Source organism: Cotesia glomerata, linkage group LG10 (genome assembly GCF_020080835.1).
Source record: "Cotesia glomerata isolate CgM1 linkage group LG10, MPM_Cglom_v2.3, whole genome shotgun sequence".
Classification (NCBI taxonomy): Eukaryota; Metazoa; Arthropoda; class Insecta; order Hymenoptera; family Braconidae; genus Cotesia; species Cotesia glomerata.
The window spans coordinates 14,618,062-14,645,510 of NC_058167.1; the positions used below are offsets into that span (position 1 = coordinate 14,618,062).

Below are 27,449 nucleotides of genomic sequence, written 5' to 3' on the forward strand. Positions count from 1 at the left end.
TTGCCAAATGGATTCAACGTTATGTATATACCATTATTTTTGTCTAAACTTTTGGCACGAATTGGCACCGCGTCGTACTCCGGGACTGAAATAAATTAGAAATTTTTTTTGAATAAAGATCTATTTGAAATTTTAAGTGTCCAAATTACCGTCTTTGGCAAGCAAAATTCCAAAAATTCGCCTAAGTTCTTCGGGCGTCATATTATCGTGAATCTACAAATCATCAGTTGTTATTACTTAAAATTTGACAAAATTAAAAATGTTTTGTGATTACCGATTGAGAAGATGAACTGCAAAAAATTCCAAGTAAAATAAATGCTGTTAGCATTTTGAAACGACTTTTTTTTAACTTTGCAAAAGTATAAAATTTTAAACTTAAATGAACGGCTTCCGATGAAGACGAAAAAAAACTGTGAGCTTGATAGTGAACCTGACATTAAATATAAAATTATTGCCCTTGATAAAGCACTTGAAACACACGTAATCATAAACTGAAGATCATTATAAATATTTTGATGTGTACGTGAGTATTGACTATCTAGTAGCTCCTATCGATGGACTTAAATATATAATAATTTTATCAAATTACAGGTATTCACAAAAATATTAAATAATTATCTACTGTGACGTCCAATTCTTAATAAAATACTTATAAGCAAGATTTTAGTTTATTTATGTCACATTTTTCAGTTGTTGACGCATGTGATCGGCTTGAAATATATATAGATTGATGTCAGAAATGATCAAAACTTCATTTTATTTAAATTTTATTGTTAAGGCATTAAAATTAATAAAAAATAAATTATACAGCCAAATTATTAATTTTATAATATAAATAGCAACAAACAAAATAAAGTAATGGCTTACAGAAGAATTAAAATTTTCTAATAATGAAATTGACTTTCAATTTTTATAAACGGAATATTGTCGATCAATAGTTATAATTTTTCCAGGTAAATATCGACGCAGAAAATTTTTTAATGAATAAGGCTTTTCATAAAAACAAGTTGTACCGTAGGTTCTAAAAATAATAATAATTTTATAGCTTTAATACCACCAACAAATTACGATAATGTCACAAGGGCATACACTAAAATTTTTCTATGCATTACGTTATTGTTCTTCAGTTATTTATCAGTAATTTCCCCAACCTACTTCTTAAAATACATTTGTTTCGAGGAATAATTTTTCGTCACAAACTGTTACATTTACTTATCATTACAATCTATTGATGACGTGTATCTCTTAATTCATTAACGTCAAATCAAAAAAATTTCATAAGATTTATCAAACTCATAAAACTACACAAAAATATTTCATGGTTAATTTTTACAGTATTAATTTTAAAGTAAAGTGATATTAATCGTTAAGAATAAAACGAACGACAATTTTCAAGATTTTGGTTTGTAAATGATTAAACTTTTCAATTATTGACGTGAGTTTTCGGCTGAAAATTTATGTAGTTAGAAATTATTAATAATCATAACTACATTGTGTTCGAATTTTTATCAACAATTAATTAAGTATATTGTAGATTTACAGTCTGATAGTCTTTTGGTTGATAAAATAAAATTAATTCAAAATTTGTAAGCTATACATTACAATTTATTAAATATATCAATCGTCATATACTGATTTAAACGAAAGCTTACATAAATGATTCAAATTAAATAAATTTTTAATTGATGATTCATGCAATAGAATCTTATCCAATTAACTTTTTGCTAACGCATTGTCCATGAAAACATACTTTTTGAAAGCCGTACATACTTCCTTCAGCAGGTTCTATCAATACCTGGTAGCCGTCACTTTTTCTTTTGCACCAAACTTTGCGACAATTCATTCCCATTTTATCTTCGTCTCTTACCTCAGCATCCCAAAAGTTCTTACATTGTGCGGTGATAGGCATGAGCTGTCCTGGTAAAGACCTTCGTATATGTTGATCTCTATGACGAGGCTTATCGAACAAGCACTGCCCTGATTAAAAAAAGGAATTTGATAGAATTCAAAAGAATTAAAATGTTAATACTTTCGAATTCTGCTGAATACTGCAAATCCTGTTTCAAAAATCACGATTAATCATATTAAATATTTTTTAATACTAAAATAATCGAAAGGAGTAGTAGAATAAAACAGAATTAAACTAGTATTTAAAATTTTTAATTCTGTTAAATACTTATTAATTCTAAAATAATATCTAAATTCGAATATTTTTTCAGAATATAAAAGAATTCAACTAGTATTTGAAATTTATTATTCTACTAAATACTATTTAATCCTAAAATGATGCCTTCATTTTATTATCTTTTTAGAATATGAAAAAATTCAACTAGCATATGAAATTTATAATTCTACTGAATACTTTTTAATCCTAAAATAATGTATTAATTTGATTGTTTTTTTAGAATTTAAAAGGATTCAACTAGTATTTAAAATTTCTGTTTCTATTGAATACTTTTCAATCTTGAAATAATGACTTCATTTTATTATCTTTTTAAGATATTTTATTATCTTTTTAGGATATGAAAGAATTTAACCAGTATTTGAAATTTCGGTTTCTACTGAATACTTTTTAACTTCCCGCTAAGAAAATTAGAAATTTCCAGAAGTTGGAAAGTTATTGGTTTTACCCCGTATTTCAAAAATCGAGTTTTTAGAGGATGTTAACGTTTTGATGTCCTAGGAAGCTTCCCCGAATGTTTCCGCGACAATGTCTGTATGTCTGTGTGTGTGTGTATGTGTGTGTGTGTGGCCTCTTATATTTTCTGAACGGCTTGACCGATTTCATCGCGGTTGGCACCATTCGAAAGGGCTTGGCCAAACTTAGATTTTAAAAAGACAGGTGGTGCAGACAAGTGAGCAGCATTCAAGACTCCGGGTTCAATGGACCCGAGTTCAAGCCCAGCACACGCCAGAATTTTTCAACTCCAAATTTTTTTCCTCAGCATGTAATCAGTCTCGAAATTATTATTCGAACCCAAAACCGCATAATTAAATGTTACTTTTTTTTTCAAAAAATATTCTTCCGCGTAATTAATTTTGACATCAGTTACATCACTTACATCATAGGTACGTCATACGTATTACGTAAGAATCTTACGTCAGGAAGTGGGAAACTATGAGTTATATATGACTTACATCTTACGTAAATCATGACGTAGCATGACGTCATTCTGACGTCAGTTTGACATAATTGTGTTCACTGGGAATTACTGAATAGTATTTAAAATTTTGAGTAGCCTTATATCATTATGAATCATAATTTTAGAATTTAAAAGTATTCAGTAGTATTCAAGGTTTTTAATCATCTTAAATCTTAATTAATTATATTTTGAGGATTTGCAAGCATTTGACAGTATTTAACAGTTTAAATCCTTTCAAATCCTGTTAAATCATATTTTTAGAATTAAATAGTATTTAACAGAATTAAAAAATTTGAATCCTTTTGAATCATATTTTCAGGATTGGATAGCATTCATGAGGATATAAATTTTTTTAATTCTATCAAATTCTTTTTTTTAATCAGGGTATGGTTTCCAGAATCCATTTCTGAAAAAAAAAAGTATCAATTGCTTTTAAATATCTCCAATGAATTAGTATAATTCAGAAATAGAGATATATTATAAACTTACCTAAGAAAACCATCCATTTGGGATATGGAACAATTCGACCAGTCAAATGAGTTTTCTGTTTTCCAATTACTTGTACCCATAATGTAACCATCTTGATTTCTACATCCATTTTCAGTTATGTTATCAATGTTATCATGATAGCTACCAAATCTGAAATATCGTTAACTTTGGTTTCATTTTATTTTATAGATTATCCTATGTTTTTCAACTCATCTCTTAATTTATGTTGCGTACCTATATAAAAATTATTGTAATTCATGTATTTTAATTTGTATATTCTATGCCAAACTATATCTCAAGACTGTTAGCTTATAATCTTTAAGAACCCGTATCTTTAAAAACTTATATTGGGGTAAAGTTTTAATCCCTTGTAATTTACAATAAAAAATTTCCCTAGTTTATTGCTGTTGTAAATCTTATCTACTTAAAGTTCCAAAAAAGATATGTATGACATTGACACGGGAAAAAAATAGGTGCTGCAACAGAATGCAGTCTTGCGCGAGCAACAGGACAAAATCCTGTTGCTACAATCTATTAACGAATACCTTTGTATCAGAGAGTAATTTTAATATATGTTATAAATTAATTTTCACTCTATTCAATTTGAATCTTAATTACATATCCTCTTTTAACTGTAGTATACGATCAGTTTTCTAAAATAAAAATCTAACTGAACAATTTACTTACAAAAAATTATTAATTGGAAGGTGGTTATGATAAAAGTTTGAAGAATCTTCATTTTCAACAATGATTTATTTTACATCCGTAAAAAATTACACAAAGTTAATCTGAAGATGGTATAATTTTGAGTAAAATCTATGTGCACATTTAATGAATATCTATACTATGGAACTTTCTTCAGTACAAAGTCCATGCAGACATAATTTTCCAATACCGCAAGGAGTGCCTTCAGCAGCTTCAGGTAGTCGAATTTTTCCCTTTTTCGAGCACTTTAATTGAGTGCAAATTGTATCATCTTCAACAGTCGCAGATCCATTTACGAACATGCTGCACTGCTGAGTAGCATTCATTAGTTTTCCCGGCAAATATCTAAGGAATGGTTTACTTTGGTAAAGAGGAGGGTTAAACAAACAAGACCCCAATCCGTCTCTAAAAGTCAAAAGTTACATAAATTATAAGATAAGTTTTCAAATTTTTTCCACATGACTGATTCAAGAACAATGAAAATAACAAAATAGCTCACTTTAAATATTTGTCCATTTGATTCAGCGAACAGTTAGACCAATCAAATGATTGAGGAGTAAATTTGTCCGACGGAGCCATTATGTAACCATGCGAATCATTACAGCCATATAAACCGTCGTGAAACATACCAAACCTATAAAATTTTTGAGTGACTGGCTTGTTTCTAACTTGATTTATATTTTTCATACTTACAAATGGCCCAATTCGTGAGCAGCTGTTTGGATTCCGTCAAATCCTCCGACATCTCGTATGAAACTTGCTTTGTTCGTGGTTTTATTGAGAAATAATGTTTTGCAAGCTCCGTGGAGAAATGCTTGTCCCACGATTGTACAGTTCGGTCCGATTTTATCTTCACAAAATAGATTTCTGTAAATCATAATTAGTTCAAATTTTGACGACGAACAAATCAATTTTGATTATAAAGACTTTCAGACTTTTATCTTTGAAAATTTTTCATTCAGTTTTGATCATAATTGGATACTTACGGTATCATAGTCACTGCTAAATCATAAGAATCAAGTGGAATAGTTTCGTTCATCTTAAATAACCAATTTCCTTGAGCCCGTAGAGAAGTAACGTGGTTCATCAAAAAGTAGTTGCTTTTGAGATTGACAGTTACGTAGGGTAGACGATCCTTAAAACAAAAATTTATTGAATAAATTAGCTCACAAATATAGTAATATTTCTTGAAAAATATCTCATTTTTGAATACCTCTGCTAAAAGAATCCGAGCGATGTTCAACCTAATTCTAGGATTCTCCAAACTTCTGTATCTCATATCAACCCCGTTCCAAAAGGCTAGAAGATAAAGAAGTTTATCTCGTATGGATCCACCAATTCTTTCATTCAATCCATGATCAACAATAACCAAAATTTCGGGATATATTATTTCAGGAATAGATCTTTTCGATCTATACCTTTTTAATGTGAACGCTTCTATGGGTGCTAAAAAAATTGAACCAAAAGATATTTAATCACAAGTTCAAAATCTTCATTATCTCTTTTAGATACTTACGTAAGTGTTTGTTCAATTGATCTGGAATAGTGTAAATGATATGATCAACTTGATCGTCGGAATCGGTTTTGAAATTAATTGATCTTCTTCGTCTTGCGTGTCTTATCAGCCGAGGTGGTACAGGGTGAATGAATTTATTACCGATGTAACCCGTCTAATGCAACAATTCAATATCATTAGGTGTAATATTTTGAATTTGCAATAAGCTCATAAGTTCTCTCACCATTGATAACAATCCGTTTGCATCACTATTAACAGCAACTGTTGTAGCGTGTAAAGTGTTTTCGTAAATATTCGGTATAATACTTTCGACCAGCTAAAAGAATTTTTGATTAAAGTTTTTAATAATTCTGGTCCATTTTTATTGATAAATAAAATTCTGGTTGACTTACATTTGGCCAATCCGTAATATTTAATCCATCGGTACTAGAATTATACTTTAATGAAGAAATGGTTATGTTTTCACTAGCCAAAATTCCGTCCAAAGGATTTAACCACATGTGTTTATGTTTTCCAAAAGGAGTTTGAAAAAGATAGCTATTTATGCTTTTGTTTTCAGGTTTCGTTATCAAAACCGGCACAATGTCGTAAGTTGGTACTAAAATAATGTAACAGGAAGCATTAAAATTTTTATTAAAACATTAATAGCTTAAAACGATATGAAAATAAACGATTTATTACTTTCAGTAGAGTTTTTGACTGGAAATATTTTGTTTACTTCTTCTGGTGTCATCATATCATGTATCTGTTGATGCAAATTAATTAAAATTATTTCACTAATTTTCAAAATTTTTCTTACAAATTCTGCAATAGTTACCTTTTGTGATAATACACGCGAAAACATGCATAATAAAATTAAGTTCTTAATCATTTTGCGTATTTAATAAACATGCGACAAGTGAAATGAAGTTTTTTCCAATTAGAGAGTTAAATATCAGCAAATCACAAGACTTATAAAGTTATCGTCACAACGGTAGAGGAAAATTGTTAACTCAATAGTTCCTCGAGCATTATAAATACAGTTCAGTAGATTAATAGCACACTAAAAATCAGTAAATATTCCAAAGTAAAATTATCTAAATTAACCCAATAAATATTTTCCGGCTTGTAATAACCCGGTGTAAAAATATCTCACGTTCAACTCAAGAATAACTTATCTTAATTGTCTCGGAAGCTATTATAACACCGTCTACATAAATAAAAATTACTTTTTAAATAAGGCCTGCAAATGTCGTAGTGCCGCCAAATCCACAGAGTTAATAATTTATATATCCCTTATTAGTGATGCTAATCTTTGAGCGGATAGACATTCACAGAAATGTCATCGAACATCTGTGAATATGTTTACAACACCTGAAAGTTATAATTATTTTTCTCTTCACAAATCTCAACTCAACTTACATCACTCATGGTTATTGAATGTATTGAATCAAAAATTTTAATAAAAACGAAGTTGAGTAATAAGCTTCTTTATTCAATATGGAAGTGTATAATCGGTTTAAAACATCAGTCAAATTTAATATTGCATTATGCATTCAAATTTTCAAAGTCATCTACAAAGTCTGTTCAAAAAAATATCGAAATCTTTTGCTTTGATAACTAAAAACTATTATTACTAATTTGTAAAACATTTAAACAACCAAACTTTCAAAATCACATCTTCCGTGAAGACACAATCGTCCCTGACCACAAGGAGTACCTTCTGCAGCTTCAGGCAATCGAACATCAGTGTGAATACCGTTACATTTCAATTGAGTGCAAATGGAGTCATCTATAACCGTCGCATATCCTTTTCTCAAGATCCTACATTGCCTATTAGCATCCATTAGTTTTCCTGGTAAATATCTTTGGAAAGGTTTGTCATAAAATGGATGATTGTATAAACATCTTCCTTTTCCGCTCCTGAAAATCATCAAGCAATGAATAATTTTATAATCGAACTCACACCAAATGAATCAAGCATATATTTACTTGAGATATTGATCCATGTATTGTAGTGAACATGGTGACCAATCAAATGCTTGCGGCGTGAATTTGTCGAATGTAGTCATTATGTAGCCATGTTGATCATGACATCCGTTTTTTTCGCCATCGTGCTGAATACCCAATCTGCAAAAATTCAACATCAGCTTAGGCACATAATCATTTGATCGCAGAGTTACTAATGATTTTTACATACAAATGTCCCAATTCATGCGCAGCTGTTTGGATTCCGTCGTAACCACCTCTGTCAAGGATATAACCAACCTTATATGTAATTCCGTGTTGATAATCTGTAGAGCAAGCTCCAGAGATAGCTGCGAATCCAAGAATATTACATGAATTCGGACTATTCGCGCACATCAAATGCCTAAAAGTGAAGGATAGAAAAGATTAAACCGCGAAACAAGTGAATGGTCAGTTTCGATGGTATTCAGATTAGGTAATAGAGAATACTTACGGAAGCATGGTTATAGCAAGATCGTAAGAAGCAAGAGGAACTTTTCGTTGAACTTGGTACAACCACCTTCCCTGATTTGTAATGGCATTGTCGTTGTTTAGCACAAAATAGCGACTGTTTCGTGGGTTTAGATAAGTAAGAACATCGTTATCCTAAAAATACATTTTTAATTATAAACTTTCTTAGAAATCAATATAAAAAAGGTGTTGATAAATGCAGAAATTCAATATTGATACCTTAGCGAAAATGATATGAGCAATATTCAACCTAACTCGTGGATTCGCTAGAGTTCTGTATCTCATGTCAACTCCGTTCCAGAATGCCAAAACATACAGCAACTGCTGATCTAGAGTTTCACCCATTAGTCTCATTAAGCTATTTTCTACGATCACGAGGATTTCAGGATAGATTACTTCTGGAACTACTTCTTTTTTTGATCTAGTCGAATTTGTCGTGTATGGCGCTTGTATTGGAACTAAAAGAAGAAATAAAAAAAATAATTATTCAGATCTCTTAAGCAATGGTGGTTTTGATTTTATGATGAAAAAACTTACGAAAATTCATGTTATTTATAGGTTGTGGAATATCATAGGCAATATGATACATGTAGTTATCGGATTCATGATCGAGAGATTGATTGAGCGATCTTCGATGTCTTTTTGCGTGTTCCACAAGATGAGGCGGTACTGGTTGGATGTATTTTTGGCCTACATATCCTGTCTAAAATAATGATTCAAAGATTTGAATTGGAGTTCAATCAGTAAATAATTAAAACTAAGTACAATCATCGTACCATCGATGGGCTTCCGCGTGGAGGATTATTGACAGCTACAGTAGTGGCATAACGAGTATTTTCGTAAATAGCGTATAAATAAGGCTTAATAGACTGAAAAAAAAATATTTGATATAACTTTCTCTATTTTTAAGAATATTATGTAAGTTAGCAGGTTATGAGCTCAGGAGTGTTGTCCTGATTATTGATTCATTGTTAGATAATTTTGTTTACATACGGGTCGGTTTTGAAGATTCAGCTTGTCATAGCTATGAGGGTTGTATGTCGCAGAACTGACAGTCAAATTTTCGCTAGCCAGAATACCATCCATAGGATTCAACCACATCTTTATATTCTTTCCAAAAGGAATTTCTACAAGGTATGTGTTAACCATACTTCGATCTCTAGGTCTTGTAATGGAAATCGGTAAAACGTCATAAGCCGGTACTAAAAGAAATTTGATTATTAAACAATTTTGAAAACAAATTTTTGATTCTTAATGTGTGTAGACATTACCTTCCGCGGCATTTTTAACTGAAAATACTTTGTTTAGATCTTCTGGAGACATCAAATGGTGAAGCTGAAATTTAATATTTTTTTTAAATTCAAATTTTTACGAACCCATTTCTAAATAATTTTTTTTTTTTTAAATATTTACCGATTGTGAGGATACACTCGATAGGAAACCGAGCAGAATAAATTCTACAATCATTTTTGCAGCTTAGAAGAATTTGATTTTTTTGTAGTTTTAAAAATATTGACCAGTCTTCAGCCTACAGATGGATGAAAACTGTTGAGTTGATAATTTTGTGCGCATTATAAATATGTGACTTGCCCTTGGTAATACATTAGGCCGATGACATTTGTCTTTTTAAGTAAACTTCATAGACTTTACAATTTACTATCTATTTTTCATATATATCAAAAGAATCTCACATAGTTTTTCATTGTTATTATTTATCAACGAATTCATATTAAAATATTTGAGAACTAATAATTCTTTAATCTACAAATAGTAAGGTTTAGTTTTGATAAATCGAGCATATCATTATATTCAAATATTTTTCGCTATGACTTAGATTCAAAGCTTGAAATATTGCCGCTCAACAAACATCATTTTTCTATTTACCAAAGATGAAGAAGGTTAAAAAATAAAAAATTTTCAAATCAAGCAAATTATCAATGAATTTATTAAACAAATTACATCAATTTTCATAAACCATATTGAACATAAGCCTTCAGCGTCTTCCAATAACAATATCAAACCACCCGATGTTCCGGAATACATTTTCCGTGAAGACATAGTTTTCTGTATCCACAAACAGTGCCCTCAGCAGCTTCAGGCAAAGCAAAATTGTATTGTATCGAACATTTGAGTTGAATGCAAATAGAGTCTCCAATATAAGTCGCTACACCGTTGACCAACTGTTTACATTGTTGATTAGCATCCATCCGCTTTCCTGGCAAGTACCGAGGTATTTTTCTACCTTGATTAGGATGATTTTTAAGCACCAACAGCCTTTACTTCTACGAATATTAAAATCATCATTTTCACTTTCTTTAACTTAAGTTTTTTGCGTGATTTGAATCTGTCAATTTTAACAAGGAAGACACAAAGACTGAACGTAATTTTTTGATGGGCATTATAAATAGGCAGAAATTGACCTTGGCAATGTGTTGAACTTACAACACTTGTACCATTATGTAAATTATACAATTAGTTATGGTCTTCATTGACCAAATTTTACATATCGTAATGTTACACGATTTATTGTTGTCATCCATAAGTATTTATCGGTAAATACATGGCTGATCATAATTCTTGAAAACGTTGACAGTTACCACTTTGTACGTCATAATCAATTGTAAATATTTTCATAATCAGTTTCGATTTCCCCAAAATAAATCAACATATATATTTGGATATTATAAATTATTATCAATGCCAAATTCAGTTTTCTCGATCATCAATTCAACGATTACCAATTAGTAACATATGACATGATATCGAATGTAATACAACGTTTATTTATGTAAACATTCATTTATTTTTTACATGAGGAATATCATCAACTTTATCAATGATATACTTTTCAAACCTTTTTTCTTATCAAGATTGGAAATTTTTTAATTATTAAAATTTAAAAATAGATTTACTATTTTATTAAAATGTACATTGGTCATGCTTTTTAAATTTATTAAATTTTTACTTCAATGCAACAAATCAACAATGTTAAAACTTTGATAGAAAAATCATTGACTATTAACTAAAAGCGTAAATTTGTCACTCAAATTTTTTATCAGAGCCTGAGATTTTAAGGTGTTAAATTCATAAAAAACAACACTGGGTATTGTAATCATCAAACTTTATTCAACATCAATTATTCGGTTAACAAACACATTTACAGGTTATCAATTCTCTACAAAAACCAATTAGTCATTCATTTCAATTCTTAAATTTAATTACTTATTAATTGTGTTTACAAATATACACGATTCATGGAGGCACACTTTTCCTCGACCGCAGAACGTTCCGTCCGCAGCTTCTGGTAATCCACTCTCGGGTATCACCGTACACTTCAGCTGGGTACAAATGCTATCATCTATTGCAGAAGCCTGCACTCCACCTACCATTTCACATTGTTTATGAGCATTCATCATCATTCCTGGTATAATTTTCGGTAAGGAATACCGCATTGTAGGTTTATTTGTTAAACATTTCCCTTGTTTACTAAAAAATAATCAATACAATTAATTGATCCTTTAGTTTGCATTTCAATTCGTTTTAAACTAATATATTTCTTACTTCAAAAAGTTATGGAAATCCGTCAGAGAGCAGTCGGACCAATCGTACGACTTGCGACTGATAGTCTTAGCCGGAGCCATAACATTGCCTGCTTCTTCATCACAATGTCTTGATGTTCGATTGTCATGGTTCATTCCAAAGCTACATATGAATTAAATTAGATCATTATCATTAGGGTAATCATTGCGTCATTTCGAAGCTAATGAACAATCAAATTAAGACGTGTAAGATAATTGAATCCAACAATTTATTGAAGATTTTACTTACGCATGTCCCAATTCATGAGCAGTTGTCATTATACCACCGAAACCGCCTGTATCTTTCACTAAAGCAACATTATGATAAGTGCAAGATCCATTCAAACTTGCTACTCCTAGGATATTACAACCATTACTGTCTGCTGAACATAAATCATATCTGAAAATAACAGTTCAGATATAAAAAACATTGTTCAAATCATTTTTACGAATACAATAGTTATATTGAATACACACGTAGTCATTGTAACTGCAACGTCATAGGTGTCATCGGCGTCGTAGTAACCGATGTGCCGACTCAGCACTTCGCCTTTCAACCACTTCGCTTTTTCTACTAAAGACTCATCAAGATCTACTGCATATTCTCCGAATTTACCATACGCTTGTATATATGGAAGCAAATTTGGATTCTAAAAATGGAATCAATTCATAATAGAACACTGAAAATTTTGCTGTATGATCGAATTTCATGAACTTACTATACAAATAGCGATGCTATGGATGTTAAATCTTACTCTCGGATGAACAATATCTCTGTATCTCATGTCAACTCCGTTCCAGAAAGTCAAAACATACACTAACAACTCTATCCATTGGCCTTTAAATTGGGTCAATAACGGGTAGTCGACAATTACAAGAATTTCGGGATAGATTATTTCTGGATATATCTTAACTTGATTATTTTCACTTGATCTACGAGTTCTATTTAAATTTGAGAAGGCTTCTATGGGAGCTGTATAAAATCATATCATGACAATCATAATCGATGAATCTTATGATTAGTATTGAAATACTTACGAGAGTAGTGAATTCCTTCAAGTTTCGGTATCTTGCGAACGATGTGATAGTTCTCATGATCGGATTCTTCATCCAGTGAACCTTTAACTGATCTCCGATGTCTTTTAGCGTGGTCCATAAGATGAGAAGGTACCGGTTGAATGTGTGTGTCTCCAATGAAACCTCTCTGATGAAAAATAACAATGTTTATTTGCAATCGCAATCTTAAACCTCGTACTAAGGAGAATGATTTTTTAAAAATTTACCACACTACGTTTTCCATTGCTATGACGATTGACTGCTAGTGTAGTGGCGTGTAAATGATTTTCATACAAGTCGGATTTTATATCTTCCATTAACTGTTTGTAAATTACATTAGCATTAAAAATTTAATCAGTTAACAGACACGAATTTCATGAAAAAGCTTACATCTCTAACTGTACGAACGTTAGGATAGTATCTATTTTGAGAATTTTCTCCCAAGAAGTGAACTGGCGTCTTTTCGCCTGCTAATATTCCGTCCATAGGATTCAACCATGCTTTAATATGTTTACCAAATCGTTCCGTGCTGATGTAAAGCCCATTATCGCGTCGCTTTCGGGACTGTACTACAGAAACTGGTACAACATCATACTCTGGGACTAAAATTAGACAAATTAATCATTTTCATTAAAAATTTCTATGATTAGAACAGTATATTTTGTTCCATGATTCAATTACCTTCAGAATGACTCTTCACTGAAAAAATACTATCCAGTTCTTCAGGTGTCATCATATGATGGAGCTGTAATATCATTAATTATTTTTGACTTCTACTTTATAAAGCAATGTTCTTTAAAAATTTTCATTGTTATAGTTACCGATTGGGAGTATACACTCGAAATAACACCGAGAAAAATTAATTCTGCAATCATTTTTGCGGAATCAAAAATTTGCAGATAAATATCGAATTTTTTATCGACTAATATTAATACTAGGCTGGATCAAACTACACTTTTCATCCAAAAAATGAACAGAATACTGAACTAGGTGTCCTATTGGGCATTATAAATATGTATTAGCTGTCCTTGAAATTGTTTTTGATCGAATTCATTACGTTAATCTTATAAGTCAATATTCAATAATTCACAATCATTACGTGATTCAATTTTCTATGGTCATAGGCATCAAAACGATCCGATGCATTGTGATATTGTCATTCAGCGATTTATTATCACTGATAAAACAAATTTGTTGATTTTATTCGTTTATACGTCCACATGTATGTTTATTTACAATAATTTGTGCATATCAGTATACAAAATTTATTTACGTCAATATCCGTATATTTATGACCTTCATGTAAATAAGAATGTGTCTAAGTTTGGGCTTTATATACCCGTAGACTGAAAAATTCCACAGTACGTACCCAAGGTACCCGTACTGAAAAAAATATATGCCGCATATACGGGGGCAAAAAAAAAGTATGTGGCGAATATATTTTATATGTGCGACGTATATGTATTTTTGTCAGCATATATGTGCATATATATTTTTTCAGTGTGGGTACCACTCGATTCAGGTCGAAATTATAAAAATTTCAAACCACAGCGAATCAAGAGATTTCAATGTCACAGAAGGAAAAGTTAAAGTTGAAAAATTATAAGCTTAGTTGATTTTTTTATAAAATTTTTATTAAAATATCAAAATATAATCACATTTTCACAACGTTACACTGCTTTCGGAAACACATCTTCCGTGAAGACAAAGTTTCCCATCACCACAAGGCGTACCTTCAGCAGCTTCAGGCAACGGATCCGAATGAACCTCTATCAAGCACTTGAGCTGCGTGCAAATACTGTCATCTATCACAAGCGCTTTCCCAGCTTTCATAAATTTGCATTGCTGATCTGCATCCATTAATTTTCCTGGTAAATATCGCTCTATTGTTTTGCCCTGATTGGGCTTGTTCTCCAAACATGATGCTCTTGAGCTTCTAAAATTAATGAAGGTAGTAAGATTAAAATCTAAACACATAATTACTGCTACAAAATTATAATTATAATATCTTTACTTTAAGAAACGCTGCATATCAGTGAGAGAACAATTTGACCATTCAAATGAGTGTTTTGAATGTTGATTCGTAGGTGACATGATAAAACCATGCTTTTCACTGCACTTTCTGTTGATTTGACCATCATGCATCATTCCAAACCTACAGTAGCAATCATATAATACAATAACAAATAATCATTTTGAAATGAATCAGAAATCAAAATCAACTTACATGTGTCCCAATTCGTGAGCTGCAGTATTGACACCATCAAAAGCGGCCCTGTCACGAATGATTGCTACTTTCTTGATTGTCTGATCCTTCTTTGAGACATGACAAGCGGCCCCTACATCTGCAACTTGTCCGAGAACACCACACAAGTATTCGTACTCACATAATTCAAATCTGTTTATGAAATATTGATTATTAATTCTCATCATCATATTTATTTCCTGATTTGGGGATACTTACGGACTCATAGTCACTGCAATATCATAACTCGTGATTGGAATCCACTTGTGCATGAAGTACAACCATTTGCCCATTGCACTCAGGATATTTGAAGATCCCATCAATTTGTCGTTAACTATATTCATGCATCGGAGAACAAATGGATCCTACGGTGAATAAAAATTTTTTAACTATTAAACTTCTAGAGATTGAATATAAAAAATTATACAAATGCATGATTTTTTGATATCACAAAGAGTGAACAATTGAAAAAATTTGCAAATTACCTGAGCAACCACAATACCAGCAATGTTTAATCTAATTTTTGGATGTTCTAAACTTCTATACCTCATATCAACACCGTTCCAAAACGTCAGAAGATACATTACAGCATCTTCGATTTTCTCAAACTTTTTCAAGAAGTTGTAATCGGCTATAATCAAGATTTCGGGGTATATGACGTTCGGATACAGATTTTTTGATCTTGAGATTTTTGATGCCTTTACGTTCAATGTTGCTGCAAAAATTAAATTAAATCGTTCAAATTGTATCAAAAGTTTTAAACAAATCCAATTATTTGCAATACTCACGAGAATGCATGTTTTTGGAATGTATCTTGTGAACGATGTGATAAACTCGATTATCTAGATGATGAAGCTTCTTTAGTTTCTTTACATGATTTCTTAATCGATGTAGAACCGGTTGAATGAAAGAATCTCCAATTACACCTTTCTATACAAAGAAAAAAAAAACAGTCCAATAGTATTTTACACCGACACGTTTTTTTGGGTACAAGTTTTTTTGTGAGCCATTGGATGAATCTTACCAGACTTTGTCCAAGAGAATGATTGTTAACAGCAATTGTAGTGGCATACAAAGTGTTTTCGTACATTTGAGGAAGTAGCGACTTTATCAACTAAAACAAAAACTTATTTCATCAAACTTTTGGATCAAAGATTTAGATATCATTTTGAAGTTATATCTTACATTTTGGTCTGTTTGTATGTCAACCATGCTTTTATTATCCGGATCACTTGATACCTTGTAAATAGGCATATCTTCACCCGCCAGGATCCCAGACGCAGGATTAAGCCACATTTTTATATGTTTTCCAAAAGGTTTTACAGAAATGAGGAGGTTCTTCCGGTGATTTTGTGATTTTGTTACAGAAATGGATACAACATCGTAATGAGGCACTAGAATATTTCATTTATAACAATTACTGACTTTTCTTATGCAAAAAAAATCTTAAAAATTTGTATTATCACCTTCCGATAAAGTTTCGACACCAAAAATTTCGATCAATTCATTCTTAGTCATTCTATGATGGATCTGCAATTGCAATTAATGTTAATTTTATAATGGCAATAGATTTTGAAATAAACATTTGCAATTGGCAATTACCGATTGCGATGTCGTGACTGCAAAAATGATTAGAACTAATTCTAAAAAAACCATAACGAGGAAGGTCTTTTTGGTTTGAACGATTCAAAAACAGTAAACTCTATCTCAGGATTTCATAGATATATGACTGCGTTGAACAATGCGTTCAAGCGAGTACACTTGACTCAATACTTAAATCAGATAATCTATCAATTTTTATTCAAGGTTTTACGCACTTTCTCTGTGTTCTTCATGAATTTATTGTGGTCGTACAAATAGTTAATATATTTAAACCCATCAATATTTAGTATCTGTTTTATCGATTTGACGCAAGTTGCGTAATTTATTTTTATTATTGACGTCATTGCTCTTTTTTCAGTACCAAGTTGTTAATAATTATTTCGTATAAGGTATGATCTATTGCTCTTTGCTCAATCGAGTTTGGTAGTTTTTAAAGTTGTAACGTCGTAATTAATTTTTTGAGGATAGCTCGGATGTTTCACAAAAAGTTTTCACCCAGCAACAACTTAATCGGTTGGAACAGTCTTAGTTTGCAGTTGTTGTGAGACTTAAATTATTATATTACCAATCTTTGTTCGAAGAAATACATCGCGATAATTACGATAATCAGAAAATTAAAGTTTGAATAGCAAATATTGTTATTCTTTAAAATTTATGCGAAGCGACCGGTAAAAATGTTATTTTTCAGAAAATTGTGGTTTTATTTTAAATCTGTAAAAAGTGTAAAGTGTAACAAATCTTGCAGTCGCTATATTGAGACTAACCATATGTGTGTTGAAATTTTATTAGTCATTTAAATTAAATCCCTTTTAAGGGACTCTAATAGTGTGATCGTCCAAAAAAAGAAAGTTTCGGGGATTTAAAAAAAACTGATGCAGCGATTTTTGTGAAATTTTCAGATTATATAGTAACGCATCTTTCTGACCTACAAATGGTATTTTTAAAAAGCTATAGCTCAAAAATTAATAATAATAATAATGATTTTATTTGTATCACATAGGCAGTGTTTTACAAAGTGTTTTCTAAATAGAAAGACAAAGCAGCGCTGTTTTCTATTTAGCTCTTTATGTGGATTACATAGTATTAAATTAATTACATTAATTTTAATAGCTCAAAAATTATTTAAGATCATTAAAAATTTCACTATCTTATTTTAGAAACACAAACTATCAGACAATTTCTTAAAAACTTTAATCAACTATTATTAACATAACGCATTCTTATAAAATGTTATTGAAAAATAACCTCTAAAGCCGTTCGTTAGATAAAAAGAATGTAATCAATACTAAATAAGTTTGTCTCTATCTTGAATCTAGTAGCATTTGTTTACCACAGCTGCTAGAAATAGTTCTATTTTTTCTTTGAAAGAAAATATATGAAATGATTTACGCTAGTTAAAGATTTATTGTATTTTTCCAAAAACATGAGTCATATTGAAATTTTTATTACAAACTTAAACAAAAAAATTACAATTAAAATTATCACATAGAACAAAGACAAAATGACAGCATCAATACGTAATTTGACTTTCATAAATACATTTACCATGAAGGCAAATTTTTCCTACACCACATGGTGTTCCTTCAGCAGCTGAGGGTATAACGTAATCTGAGAACAAAGCATTTATTCCAAATACACATTGCAAACGTAAACAAATACTGTCATTGATTACAAAAGCTCTTAGTGCATTCAACATTTGGCATTGCTTGTTTGCATCCATTAATTTTCCCGGTAAAAATCTTTGCAGCTGTTTTCCTTGATGAGGTTTGTTCAACATACATTTGGGATTCATTCTAAAAAACACATTAATATTCATTAATAATTTAATCAACTCCTCATACTTAGAAATCATTGAAGAATCATAGAATTCAGAGTACTTGACAAAGTTTTGAAGATCAATTAACGAGCATAAAGACCAGTCAAATTGTTGAGGAGTGTGTACATCACTGGGTGCCATTATGAAGCCATTTTGGCTCGGACATCCTCTGTTTATTTGGCCATCATGGTTCATACCGAATCTAATTTTTAATAAAAATCATTAATAACTTATTCAAATTATAAAATAATCATGAAAACAATGATTTCGCTTGTATTCAAACATGCGTGATTGTTCTAAACAATTTTTAAAAATATTTACGCATGGCCTAATTCGTGAACGGTAGATGAAATTCCTTCATAAGCCCCAGTGTCACGAACAATTAAAACTTTGTACATTGTTTGATGGGCATGATCCACATGACAAGCTGATCCAACTGGACTGACGCCCAAAATTGAACATCCTTGATAATCGCACATTTTATGTCTTATAAAAAAAAAAATTTTTAAATATGTTAGATTTATTAAATTTTTATACATCGACGGTCTAATTAGCAATTGGTCTAACTCCTTTTTTTTTAGAGGGTGATTTTTTAACATTTTGATGCAGTAATAGTCTAATTATAAATTATTTGAATGATCCAAACCAAAATATTATACCTCTATAAGATATTAAATTATTTTTTAAAGTGATAATAAATTTTGAACTAATTTTTATTCGTACAAATGGAAGATTCTCTACAATAGAGTTAGACAATTCGCTAGTTAGAACGTCGAAATATATTTTTGAATTGTTCAAAACTTACGTCATCATTGTCACAGCGACGTCATAACTGTCGATCGGAATCACCGAATTCATTCTGTACAACCAACGTCCCTTGGATTCGATTTTCGAAATGTAATCATTGGCCCGCTTCTCTTCAATATAGTTTTTAATGTACGACAGGCTCCACGGATCCTACAAGAGGAAATTTTAATTTTTCAATAGTTGATCAATCAATTGAACAAAATTATTCAATAAATAAAGAAGTAATGATGAGTACTTGAGCAAACATAATTCCCGCGATATTTAGCCTTATCTTAGGGTTTTTAATCCCCCGGAATCGCATGTCGACGCCATTCCAGTACGACAATAGGTAGACAAGAATTTCCTTCATATTACCCCCGAATTTGCTATTCAGGCTGTAGTCGACGATAACTAGTACTTCTGGATAAAGGACTGTTGGGTAAGATCTTCTGGACCTTGATTTTATTATTTTCAATGCTAGGCAATTAGTTATTTGTCAAATTAGCGCTGTCAGACATTGAATTGTCGATTTAGAGAAAAACGAAATCTAAAATTGAAACTTACGTAACTCTTTCTTGAGCTCGGACTCAGGTATCTTTTGAATTATGTGGTAAATCTTGTTATCAAGATGATCAGTATCGTTTAAAGCTCTGCGGTACCTTCTTACCTGGTTTATCATTTCGGACGGTACCGGACGAATGTAGGAGTTTCCTATGAAACCTGTCTAATAAAATAGTAAAATTTGAATGAAATATGCTTATGATAAATTTTTTAATTGAAGAATATTCGAAACTTTTGGATTAAAAAAATTAGGAAAACGGTTGACCCTAAAGGCCATCCCTGCAACTTCCCGCTAATTCCGTTAATACCTGGCCGCTTTTTTTAGCTCTTTAAGCTCAAAAGTCTGATAGAAATTTCATAGAACACTATTTTTTGAATTTTCAAACCCCAATAACTTTTGAATGAATGAACAGATTTTTACGTGGTTGGCGAAATTCTACGCAGTTTTTTAAGCCTCATAAAGAATTTCTAAGTTTCAATTGGTCAAACTAGAAATTTCGGAGTAACACCGAAAAAACACTTTTTTCGGTTTTCTTTCGTTCACGATATCTCTCGAACGAATCAACCGATTTTGACTGAATTGGCGGCGAGCGACGTGGTTTTTCAAGATTAAGAGCTGATTAGTTTTTGGAATCGATCGGTAGAGGCGTTTAAAAGTTATTCCAAAAAAACCACTTCTAAAAAAATTTTTTTTTTAATTTTTTTTTAGATTTCTACAAATTTCTTAAAATCTATCGGTTCGAATCGGTTCAAATTTTCAGGAAATCTAAGTTTGGCGAAGTCCTCTCGAATGGCACCAACCGCGATGAAATCGGTTCAACCGTTCAAAAGTTATGAGAGGTTTACATACTTACACACACACACACACACAGAGAAATAGTGACACCCTCGCGAGAATAGTCAGGGAAGCTTCCTAAGACCTCAAAACGTCGAGATCTGATGAAAACTCGATTTTCGAAAAACGGGGTAAAACCAATAACTTCCCGATTGTTTAAAATTTTCAATTTTCTTAGCGGGAAGTTAAAAAATCAATTTTAAATTTTAGCTGATGAAAATTTATACATGCTAGCAATTTTTAACTTATAGCTTATCGAAATAGTCACGGAATTTATTTTTTATACTATATGATAATTTAAAATCAAACTTGTTTTCTTACCACGCTCTTTTTTCTGTCTGAATGATTATTAATCGCTAATGTTGTAGCGTGTAGTGTGTTTTCATATAATTTTGGAAGTGCGTATTTCATGTACTAAAAAAATATCTAAGTTAGATTTAAAATGTTATAAGTAACAGAAGGAAAAAAAATTTCGTAATGACTTTTTTCAAAAAAGATTTGATGAAAATTATTTTTCCACGCTAATACTTTCACATTATTTACGAATAAACTTACTCCAACATGTTTTTCCGTTTTAACTTTGCTCCTATTATTAGGATCGCTCGAAAGCGTATAAATCGGCAAATCTTCCCCTGCCAACGTTCCGTCAACAGGATTGAGCCACATTTTTATATGCTCTCCAAACGGCTTCAACGATATGAAGAGTCCATTTCCATTATAATTATTATTATTTTTATTTTTATCAATATTTTTATTTTTATTTCTATTAACATAATTATTAATTGGAATATTATAACTGTAAATATTATGGTCAAAATTACTTGGCACTTCCAAAACATCCACCTGCACAATTTCAAACTTCGGCACTGAAATAACAGTAAATTACTAAATTTGATGTAACACGAATTATTGTTCAATAAAAAATTTTTACCACTGTATGCGTGCTTCGCAAATGTATTTTGCAAATCCTCCGACGTTAGTTTATGTATCTATTATAAAGATGAAAACAATTTTTAAATTTTGAAACTCGATTACTATAATGACATTAAATTAATAAATTTTAAATTTACCAATTGCGATGATACAAAGGTTATTACATTAATCAGCAAAAATTGGACAATCATTTTTGCGGTCTAGAAGCTTTAAAATAAAATAATAGTTCATTTACTTATTAATTAACATTCTATTTAAATAGTTTTACCTACCGCGTTGAAAAAAAAAAAAAAACCGACGGAGATCTTCTAGTTTTCTTTCAACTCTTACCGAAGGACTGAGTTGTTAAATCGAAAATACGGGTGTTATAAACTTTTATTTCCACTACCACTTTATTATTTTTTACTTAAACATTGCCAATAGATTAAAAAGAAAATATCTATATTTTTTCTCCTCCTATGTATCTTCACACATGCTTACTATTTTTTATACATCGTTACCATTTTTGACGTTTTCGTGTTTGAATTAAAATGAAACGAGTTACATCATACCGGAATAACTTGTAAATTATACAGCAGATCGGTCACGCCCAACCTGTACCTAATTTATCATTTTTATGATTATTTTATTTGATTTTTTTTTCTATTCATCAAATTTTGCATAATTTTCTTAGTTTATCTGGCTAAAACATCTAATGAGAAAATTTTTTTGACATTTTTTTTTATTAATTCATCATTTAAATATTACAATATTTTATGAAGTGATAATTATCGATGATAGATAGTTTTCATTAATTGCTACAGAAATCGAAAGATCAATTAAATTACAGGTATGAAAGAATAAATAATCAATTCTTATTAAAGTCACAAATAGAGAATTTCCTTACATGAGGTTTGAAAAAAATTATTGACTTAGAAAACGATTAAATCTCTAAAATTTTAATATGAGCAACATTACATTATTAAGATTTGCTAAACATTTATATTTCTTTCTGGGAGAAGCTTTTCAGAATTTTTATCTCTGTACCTATATGTATAAAAACGATTGTGGTTATAATACTGAACACAAAAACAAAAAAAAATCATTGCTATCGAAAACATTCGAATTTATTGAAGTATCTGTTCGTAAAACTAAAAAATTACATAATGATATAATTATTACAGTATTTTAAATTGCAATATAAAAATTTTTCTACAAGAAAGAACCGTAAAATTGACAGCAAAAGCCAGCTATTACTGCCAATACCATAACCCGAGTCGAAATCTCCAACGTTATTCCAACGTTTCCAACGTCTCAAACGCGATTCCAACGTTTCCAACGTCTCCAACGTTATTCCAACGTTTCCAACGTCTCGAACATGATTCCAACGTTTCCAACGTTACAAGTGTTCCCGATTTTTTTTAATTTTCAATTTTCTTAGTGGGAAGTTAAAAATATTAAATGAAGGAATCCCACTTTGAAAAAATTTGGAAGGGATCGGGTTCAAAGATGGTCGATTTGGAGTGAAAAAATCACTATACATTATATATATTTTTTGTCTTTCATGTCTAGATATATTTTTATTTATTTGTAAAGTTCAAAACATTGAATTAACGCTTGTAACGTTGGAAACGTTGGAAACGTTGGAATAACGTTGGAGATTTTGACTCGGGAAACCTAATCAAAAAGAAGCTCAACTCCTCTATATAACGTATTCCTTTGTTTAAATTATTACGACCGTGATAATATTAATTCACAGATCTTTCCGGTCGACAAATTCCACGAAGACAAATTTTTCCATCGTCACAAGTAGTCCCGTCAGCAGCACTCTCTGAAGAAATATTATGAACTTCAATTTTACCACTATCCATAAGGCACTTTAATTTAAGACACATTTTTTTATCAAGTATTGCTTTGAGGAATCCCGATCTTTTGCACTGTTCATCGCCGTCTAATATTTTTCCGGGCAGTAGTCTTGGTAATACTCCATGGCTTCTGGGTTTGTTGTACAAACAGGTCTTATTTTCCATGCTAATGATACAAACGAATGAAGTTTAATAAAGAGTAATTAATGATCGTCAATTGTCAAAAATCAATGTCAGCATGCTAAAAATTACCTGATAAAATTGTCTAAATCCGAATGCGAACAAGGTGACCAGCTCCATGATGTCTTTTTGGAATTCAATATCGGAGCCATGATGTAGCCATCGTCGAAGCCACACTTACCGTCATTTTTTTCGTCATGATTTATTCCTAATCTAAGTTTTTGAACGAGAAAATATTAAAAGTTGATTGATTTTATCAAAATTTAACATTATTTTTTGGTTACTTACAAATGACCGATTTCATGAGCAGTCGCCATGACAGCATCGTAAGCACCAATATCGTTAATAAATCCCGTTTGGCATACTTTTTTACTATCATGATCTACTTTACAAGCTCCTCCTACAGTGGCCAAGCCTTTCATTTCGGTTTGGAGCCTAAATAATAAGTTCACGACAAATTAAGAATAATTATTGTTCATGAAAAGTAAAGCTTAAATTAGTTTTATGACAAGCTAAAACTTACCCCGTCATTGTAATTGAAATATCATAACTCGTAAATGGAAACTTGGCTCTTTGTTCATACAACCATGATTGTTTATCTTTATTTAATTCTTTACCCTTCACAGCATAGGGACCCTCACGATTTCTGTAGATGTAGCTTAGAGCTTTTTCGTCCTGCGTAAAAATGATAATTATTAGATATGATTTTAATAATTATTAATTATTAAGATTTATTATTATACCGTTTTTGATGAAGATGATTATCACATACCTCAGCAATAAGAATACCAGCTATACTCAATCTAACATGAGGGTGGTTAAAATCTCGAAACCTTAAATCAACGCCGTTCCAAAATCCCATTAAGTAATTAACTAATTCCCAAACACTTCGGTGAAATTTTTTGTACAGAGCGTAGTCAACGATTACCAATACTTCGGGATGAATTATTGATGGTGTTATTGGTTTTGGTCTAGACGATGATGCTGTGAATCAAAAACAATAAATTAAAAATATAAGTAGAGTAAAAGAGTCGTTTGTGACTACTGTAATTTTTTTAGCCACTTCAAATCCAAATTAATGTATGAAAAGGTATCAAAATTTAATGAGATTGATTAGATTAAATTTAATTTAATTAGTCATCTAAAAAAATTAAAAATTGATTGAATATCATCATATATAAATGTTTCATTTTGAAACATGAATTTTTGAATGAAAAAATCATTTACAAAACATACTCACTAAATGAACTATCAAAACTATTATTGATAATAGATACTGTATTTAAACGTCTGTTTCTATTGAATGGGAGTGTCTTTGGAGCATATACTTGCGGACGCCGAAAACGAGGAGGTAGAGGTCTTCGAAAATTATTATTCTAAAATTTTCAAATATTCATTTAATATATTCAAATAAAACTAAAATTCAATTTTTCTTCTATAATTACCGAATCCCTGTAACTATTGCGTTTGATTATTTCTGGTATTGAAGCATTCGAAATATCTTCATACAAATTCGATATTACGTGACGGAACACCTATTCAGAAAACGAAAAAAATAGCTATATTTTTGATAAGCAAATTCAAAACTGTTTTGTAAAAAAATAATTTTACATTTGGATATTCTTGAATCTCAGGTTGAAGTGGCCTGTTAGTATTTCTGACCGAATAAACTGGTGTATCTAGATTGAAGAGAACACCGTGCCTGGGATCGAGCCATGATTTAATTCTACTGAAACTTATTCTTCTATTTCTTATTTTTGTATTCAGCCATGGATTATTAGGCAGTATCTCATAAGGCGGTCCTATAGCTGAAATTTTATTTTGTTCACTCATTTGCATTTCAAGTTTTTTATCATTTTATGTGTGTATTATGTCACAAATTATGAATGTATATTTACGATTATTCTGAGACGGTCTACGAAGTGTAGATGGGTGTTTCCCAGATGATCCATAGTTGCGCTATCGATAAAAACATTATTGAAAGAGTTTATTAAAAAAAATTTTTTTATTATCGTTTTATTAAGTAAAATTAATTTCACCTCTTCACTTTGTCTCGCAGATACTTCCAAAAGAAGGAGTAACCCGATAAAAACCACTGATATAAATTCTAAAAGTAAAAAAAAATTTTTTACATCAAATTTATATTAAAAACCAAAATATTACTAATCAATTTTTTTTTTTTCAACAACGATTTTTTAAATTTCTAAGTACTTAAAAAGTTGTCTTTTTAATAAAAAAATAACCGAAAAAAATTTTATAAGCAATTTTTAATTTTATAAAATCGTTTTTTATCAAACCTATTCACATCTACTCATTAGATTCAAAAAAAATTTTTTTTTATAATTGAATCCGATGATTAATTATTTTCATTCTATCATAAAACTATAATTGATAGAAAAAATAATTGATAATTTTTTTTTTTTTATTAAAACTCATCAAAATTTTTTTGATTTCGTTAAAGATTTGATTTGCCGACAAAAAAAATGAACAGAAAACAAACTTACCACTGAAGCGCATGTTAATTGTTAAAAAGTAAATGAATGTGCTTCTCAAAACCAAAAAGTAGAATACAATAAAATCGTCGATAACTGGCTTATAAAAGGAACGTTAGTTATTATAAATACTTGATAAGCCACTTGTCCACACATACTATTGCCAGCTGTAATTATTAGTACAGATCTAAAAATCATTAAGAAGTCATTAGTTGTATCCGTGTGTCAACTTACACCAGAACAAATATTTATTTTTATCTATTCGTCATAAATTTTTGTTTTACTATACAGATTATTTCGATCACACGTAATTCGATAATTTAAAAACAAAACAATCGCATTTTTTTCTAAGAATCAATTACTGTAGTACGATACAAAAATATAACCAAGTGTCAATATGAACAATTTGAAGATCTTATGCCCGAGTGACGCCTTACATTTTGACATTATCTGATGAAATAGTTAATATGTAATTTATTGGTTAAACATTACGATTTTTTAATGGTACAGTTGGTGATCTAGAATCATTCATTTTTTATTTGATCTGTGACGTCGGATCGTGAAAAATATTTAATTAGAAGATTAAAATTGTTCAATAATTGAGATCACACATTTCATTAGTCTTAACAATAAGCGACGTCATATGTTTGCTTTTTTTTAAATGTGTTTTTAGGTGATGTTTTTTTTGACAAATACAATATTTTCAAGTAGATTTATAAGCTTGACATTTATAATAATTTTACTAAATTTTATTCGAAATTTTGATAAAAATTTTTGAATTCTTTTAAAACTATTATTATCATTTTATGACTTTGATGTGATTTTATCTTTATGACAGAACGAATTATAAGTGAGTCAAGGTCAGATAATGGTCCAATAAAATATTTATTGCTTATAATTTTATAAGACATTAATTAAAGATGATTTTATTGATTAACTGTCAATTAATCATAAATCAAGACTTTTTCAATCAATTATTAGTGATACAATTTTTCATTATTTACTTACACATTAAGATATGATAATGTTTTACTGAATGCGAGTTTTCATCAAATCTCCACGTTTTGAGATCCTAGGAAGCTGGTCTTAAAAACTAGCTTGGTTGAGATTTGATCATAGCCGAGTAAGTTGCAGTTAAAGTCGGCGATAAGATCACAGCAGTTGAAACCGACTCTAAATAAAAAAAAAAAAAAAAAAAAAAAATTTATTCA

The 27,449-nt window shown here is 30.4% G+C and overlaps 6 protein-coding genes and 1 long non-coding RNA gene across 7 annotated transcripts; all 7 read right to left on the minus strand.

Moving 5' to 3' along the window:
- Positions 1–4,399: 4,399 nt before the first annotated feature.
- Positions 4,400–6,598, minus strand: LOC123272500 (venom metalloproteinase 3-like). The gene is made up of 9 exons (XM_044739350.1): positions 6,535–6,598; positions 6,246–6,451; positions 6,077–6,169; positions 5,854–6,007; positions 5,551–5,783; positions 5,324–5,472; positions 5,031–5,204; positions 4,837–4,971; positions 4,400–4,742 (listed from the first exon to the last, which is right to left on the minus strand). The coding sequence occupies exons 1-9, from the start codon at positions 6,587–6,589 to the stop codon at positions 4,472–4,474; spliced, it is 1,470 nt and encodes a 489-aa protein (XP_044595285.1). The 5' UTR covers positions 6,590–6,598; the 3' UTR covers positions 4,400–4,471.
- An 886-nt stretch (positions 6,599–7,484) lies between these two features.
- LOC123273442 (venom metalloproteinase 3-like) lies at positions 7,485–8,969 on the minus strand. The gene is made up of 6 exons (XM_044740841.1): positions 8,848–8,969; positions 8,530–8,768; positions 8,294–8,445; positions 8,033–8,203; positions 7,825–7,962; positions 7,485–7,755 (listed from the first exon to the last, which is right to left on the minus strand). The coding sequence occupies exons 1-6, from the start codon at positions 8,897–8,899 to the stop codon at positions 7,485–7,487; spliced, it is 1,023 nt and encodes a 340-aa protein (XP_044596776.1). The 5' UTR covers positions 8,900–8,969.
- A 108-nt stretch (positions 8,970–9,077) lies between these two features.
- Positions 9,078–13,677, minus strand: LOC123273443 (A disintegrin and metalloproteinase with thrombospondin motifs 16-like). The gene is made up of 13 exons (XM_044740842.1): positions 13,626–13,677; positions 13,335–13,546; positions 13,172–13,264; positions 12,927–13,092; positions 12,644–12,861; positions 12,366–12,538; positions 12,139–12,288; positions 11,872–12,012; positions 11,558–11,796; positions 10,332–10,552; positions 9,582–9,645; positions 9,304–9,512; positions 9,078–9,179 (listed from the first exon to the last, which is right to left on the minus strand). Exons 1-13 carry the CDS (start codon positions 13,675–13,677, stop codon positions 9,078–9,080), a joined length of 2,040 nt encoding a protein of 679 aa, XP_044596777.1.
- On the minus strand, positions 12,771–13,247 carry LOC123272545. The gene is made up of 3 exons (XR_006511098.1): positions 13,172–13,247; positions 12,927–13,092; positions 12,771–12,861 (listed from the first exon to the last, which is right to left on the minus strand). It is a non-coding gene; the product is annotated as an uncharacterized LOC123272545 (long non-coding RNA).
- A 929-nt stretch (positions 13,678–14,606) lies between the features above and the next one.
- LOC123273444 (A disintegrin and metalloproteinase with thrombospondin motifs adt-1-like) lies at positions 14,607–20,128 on the minus strand. The gene is made up of 15 exons (XM_044740843.1): positions 19,958–20,128; positions 19,650–19,870; positions 19,413–19,564; positions 18,929–19,093; positions 18,669–18,809; positions 18,305–18,584; positions 16,656–16,719; positions 16,375–16,583; positions 16,214–16,303; positions 15,978–16,119; positions 15,675–15,904; positions 15,409–15,554; positions 15,172–15,342; positions 14,959–15,099; positions 14,607–14,880 (listed from the first exon to the last, which is right to left on the minus strand). The coding sequence occupies exons 1-15, from the start codon at positions 20,070–20,072 to the stop codon at positions 14,607–14,609; spliced, it is 2,541 nt and encodes an 846-aa protein (XP_044596778.1). The 5' UTR covers positions 20,073–20,128.
- A 2,699-nt stretch (positions 20,129–22,827) lies between these two features.
- On the minus strand, positions 22,828–24,119 carry LOC123272534 (A disintegrin and metalloproteinase with thrombospondin motifs 5-like). The gene is made up of 4 exons (XM_044739397.1): positions 24,035–24,119; positions 23,819–23,959; positions 23,375–23,732; positions 22,828–22,970 (listed from the first exon to the last, which is right to left on the minus strand). The coding sequence occupies exons 1-3, from the start codon at positions 24,061–24,063 to the stop codon at positions 23,450–23,452; spliced, it is 453 nt and encodes a 150-aa protein (XP_044595332.1). The 5' UTR covers positions 24,064–24,119; the 3' UTR covers positions 22,828–22,970; positions 23,375–23,449.
- LOC123273445 lies at positions 24,109–26,378 on the minus strand (the record flags this gene model as incomplete). Its single annotated transcript, XM_044740844.1, has 9 exons — positions 26,251–26,378; positions 25,786–25,853; positions 25,645–25,705; positions 25,358–25,554; positions 25,192–25,281; positions 24,987–25,122; positions 24,519–24,730; positions 24,270–24,421; positions 24,109–24,181 (listed from the first exon to the last, which is right to left on the minus strand). Coding segments are annotated over exons 1-9 (1,002 nt in total), but the record flags the coding sequence as incomplete, so codon positions are not given.
- Positions 26,379–27,449: the final 1,071 nt, after the last annotated feature.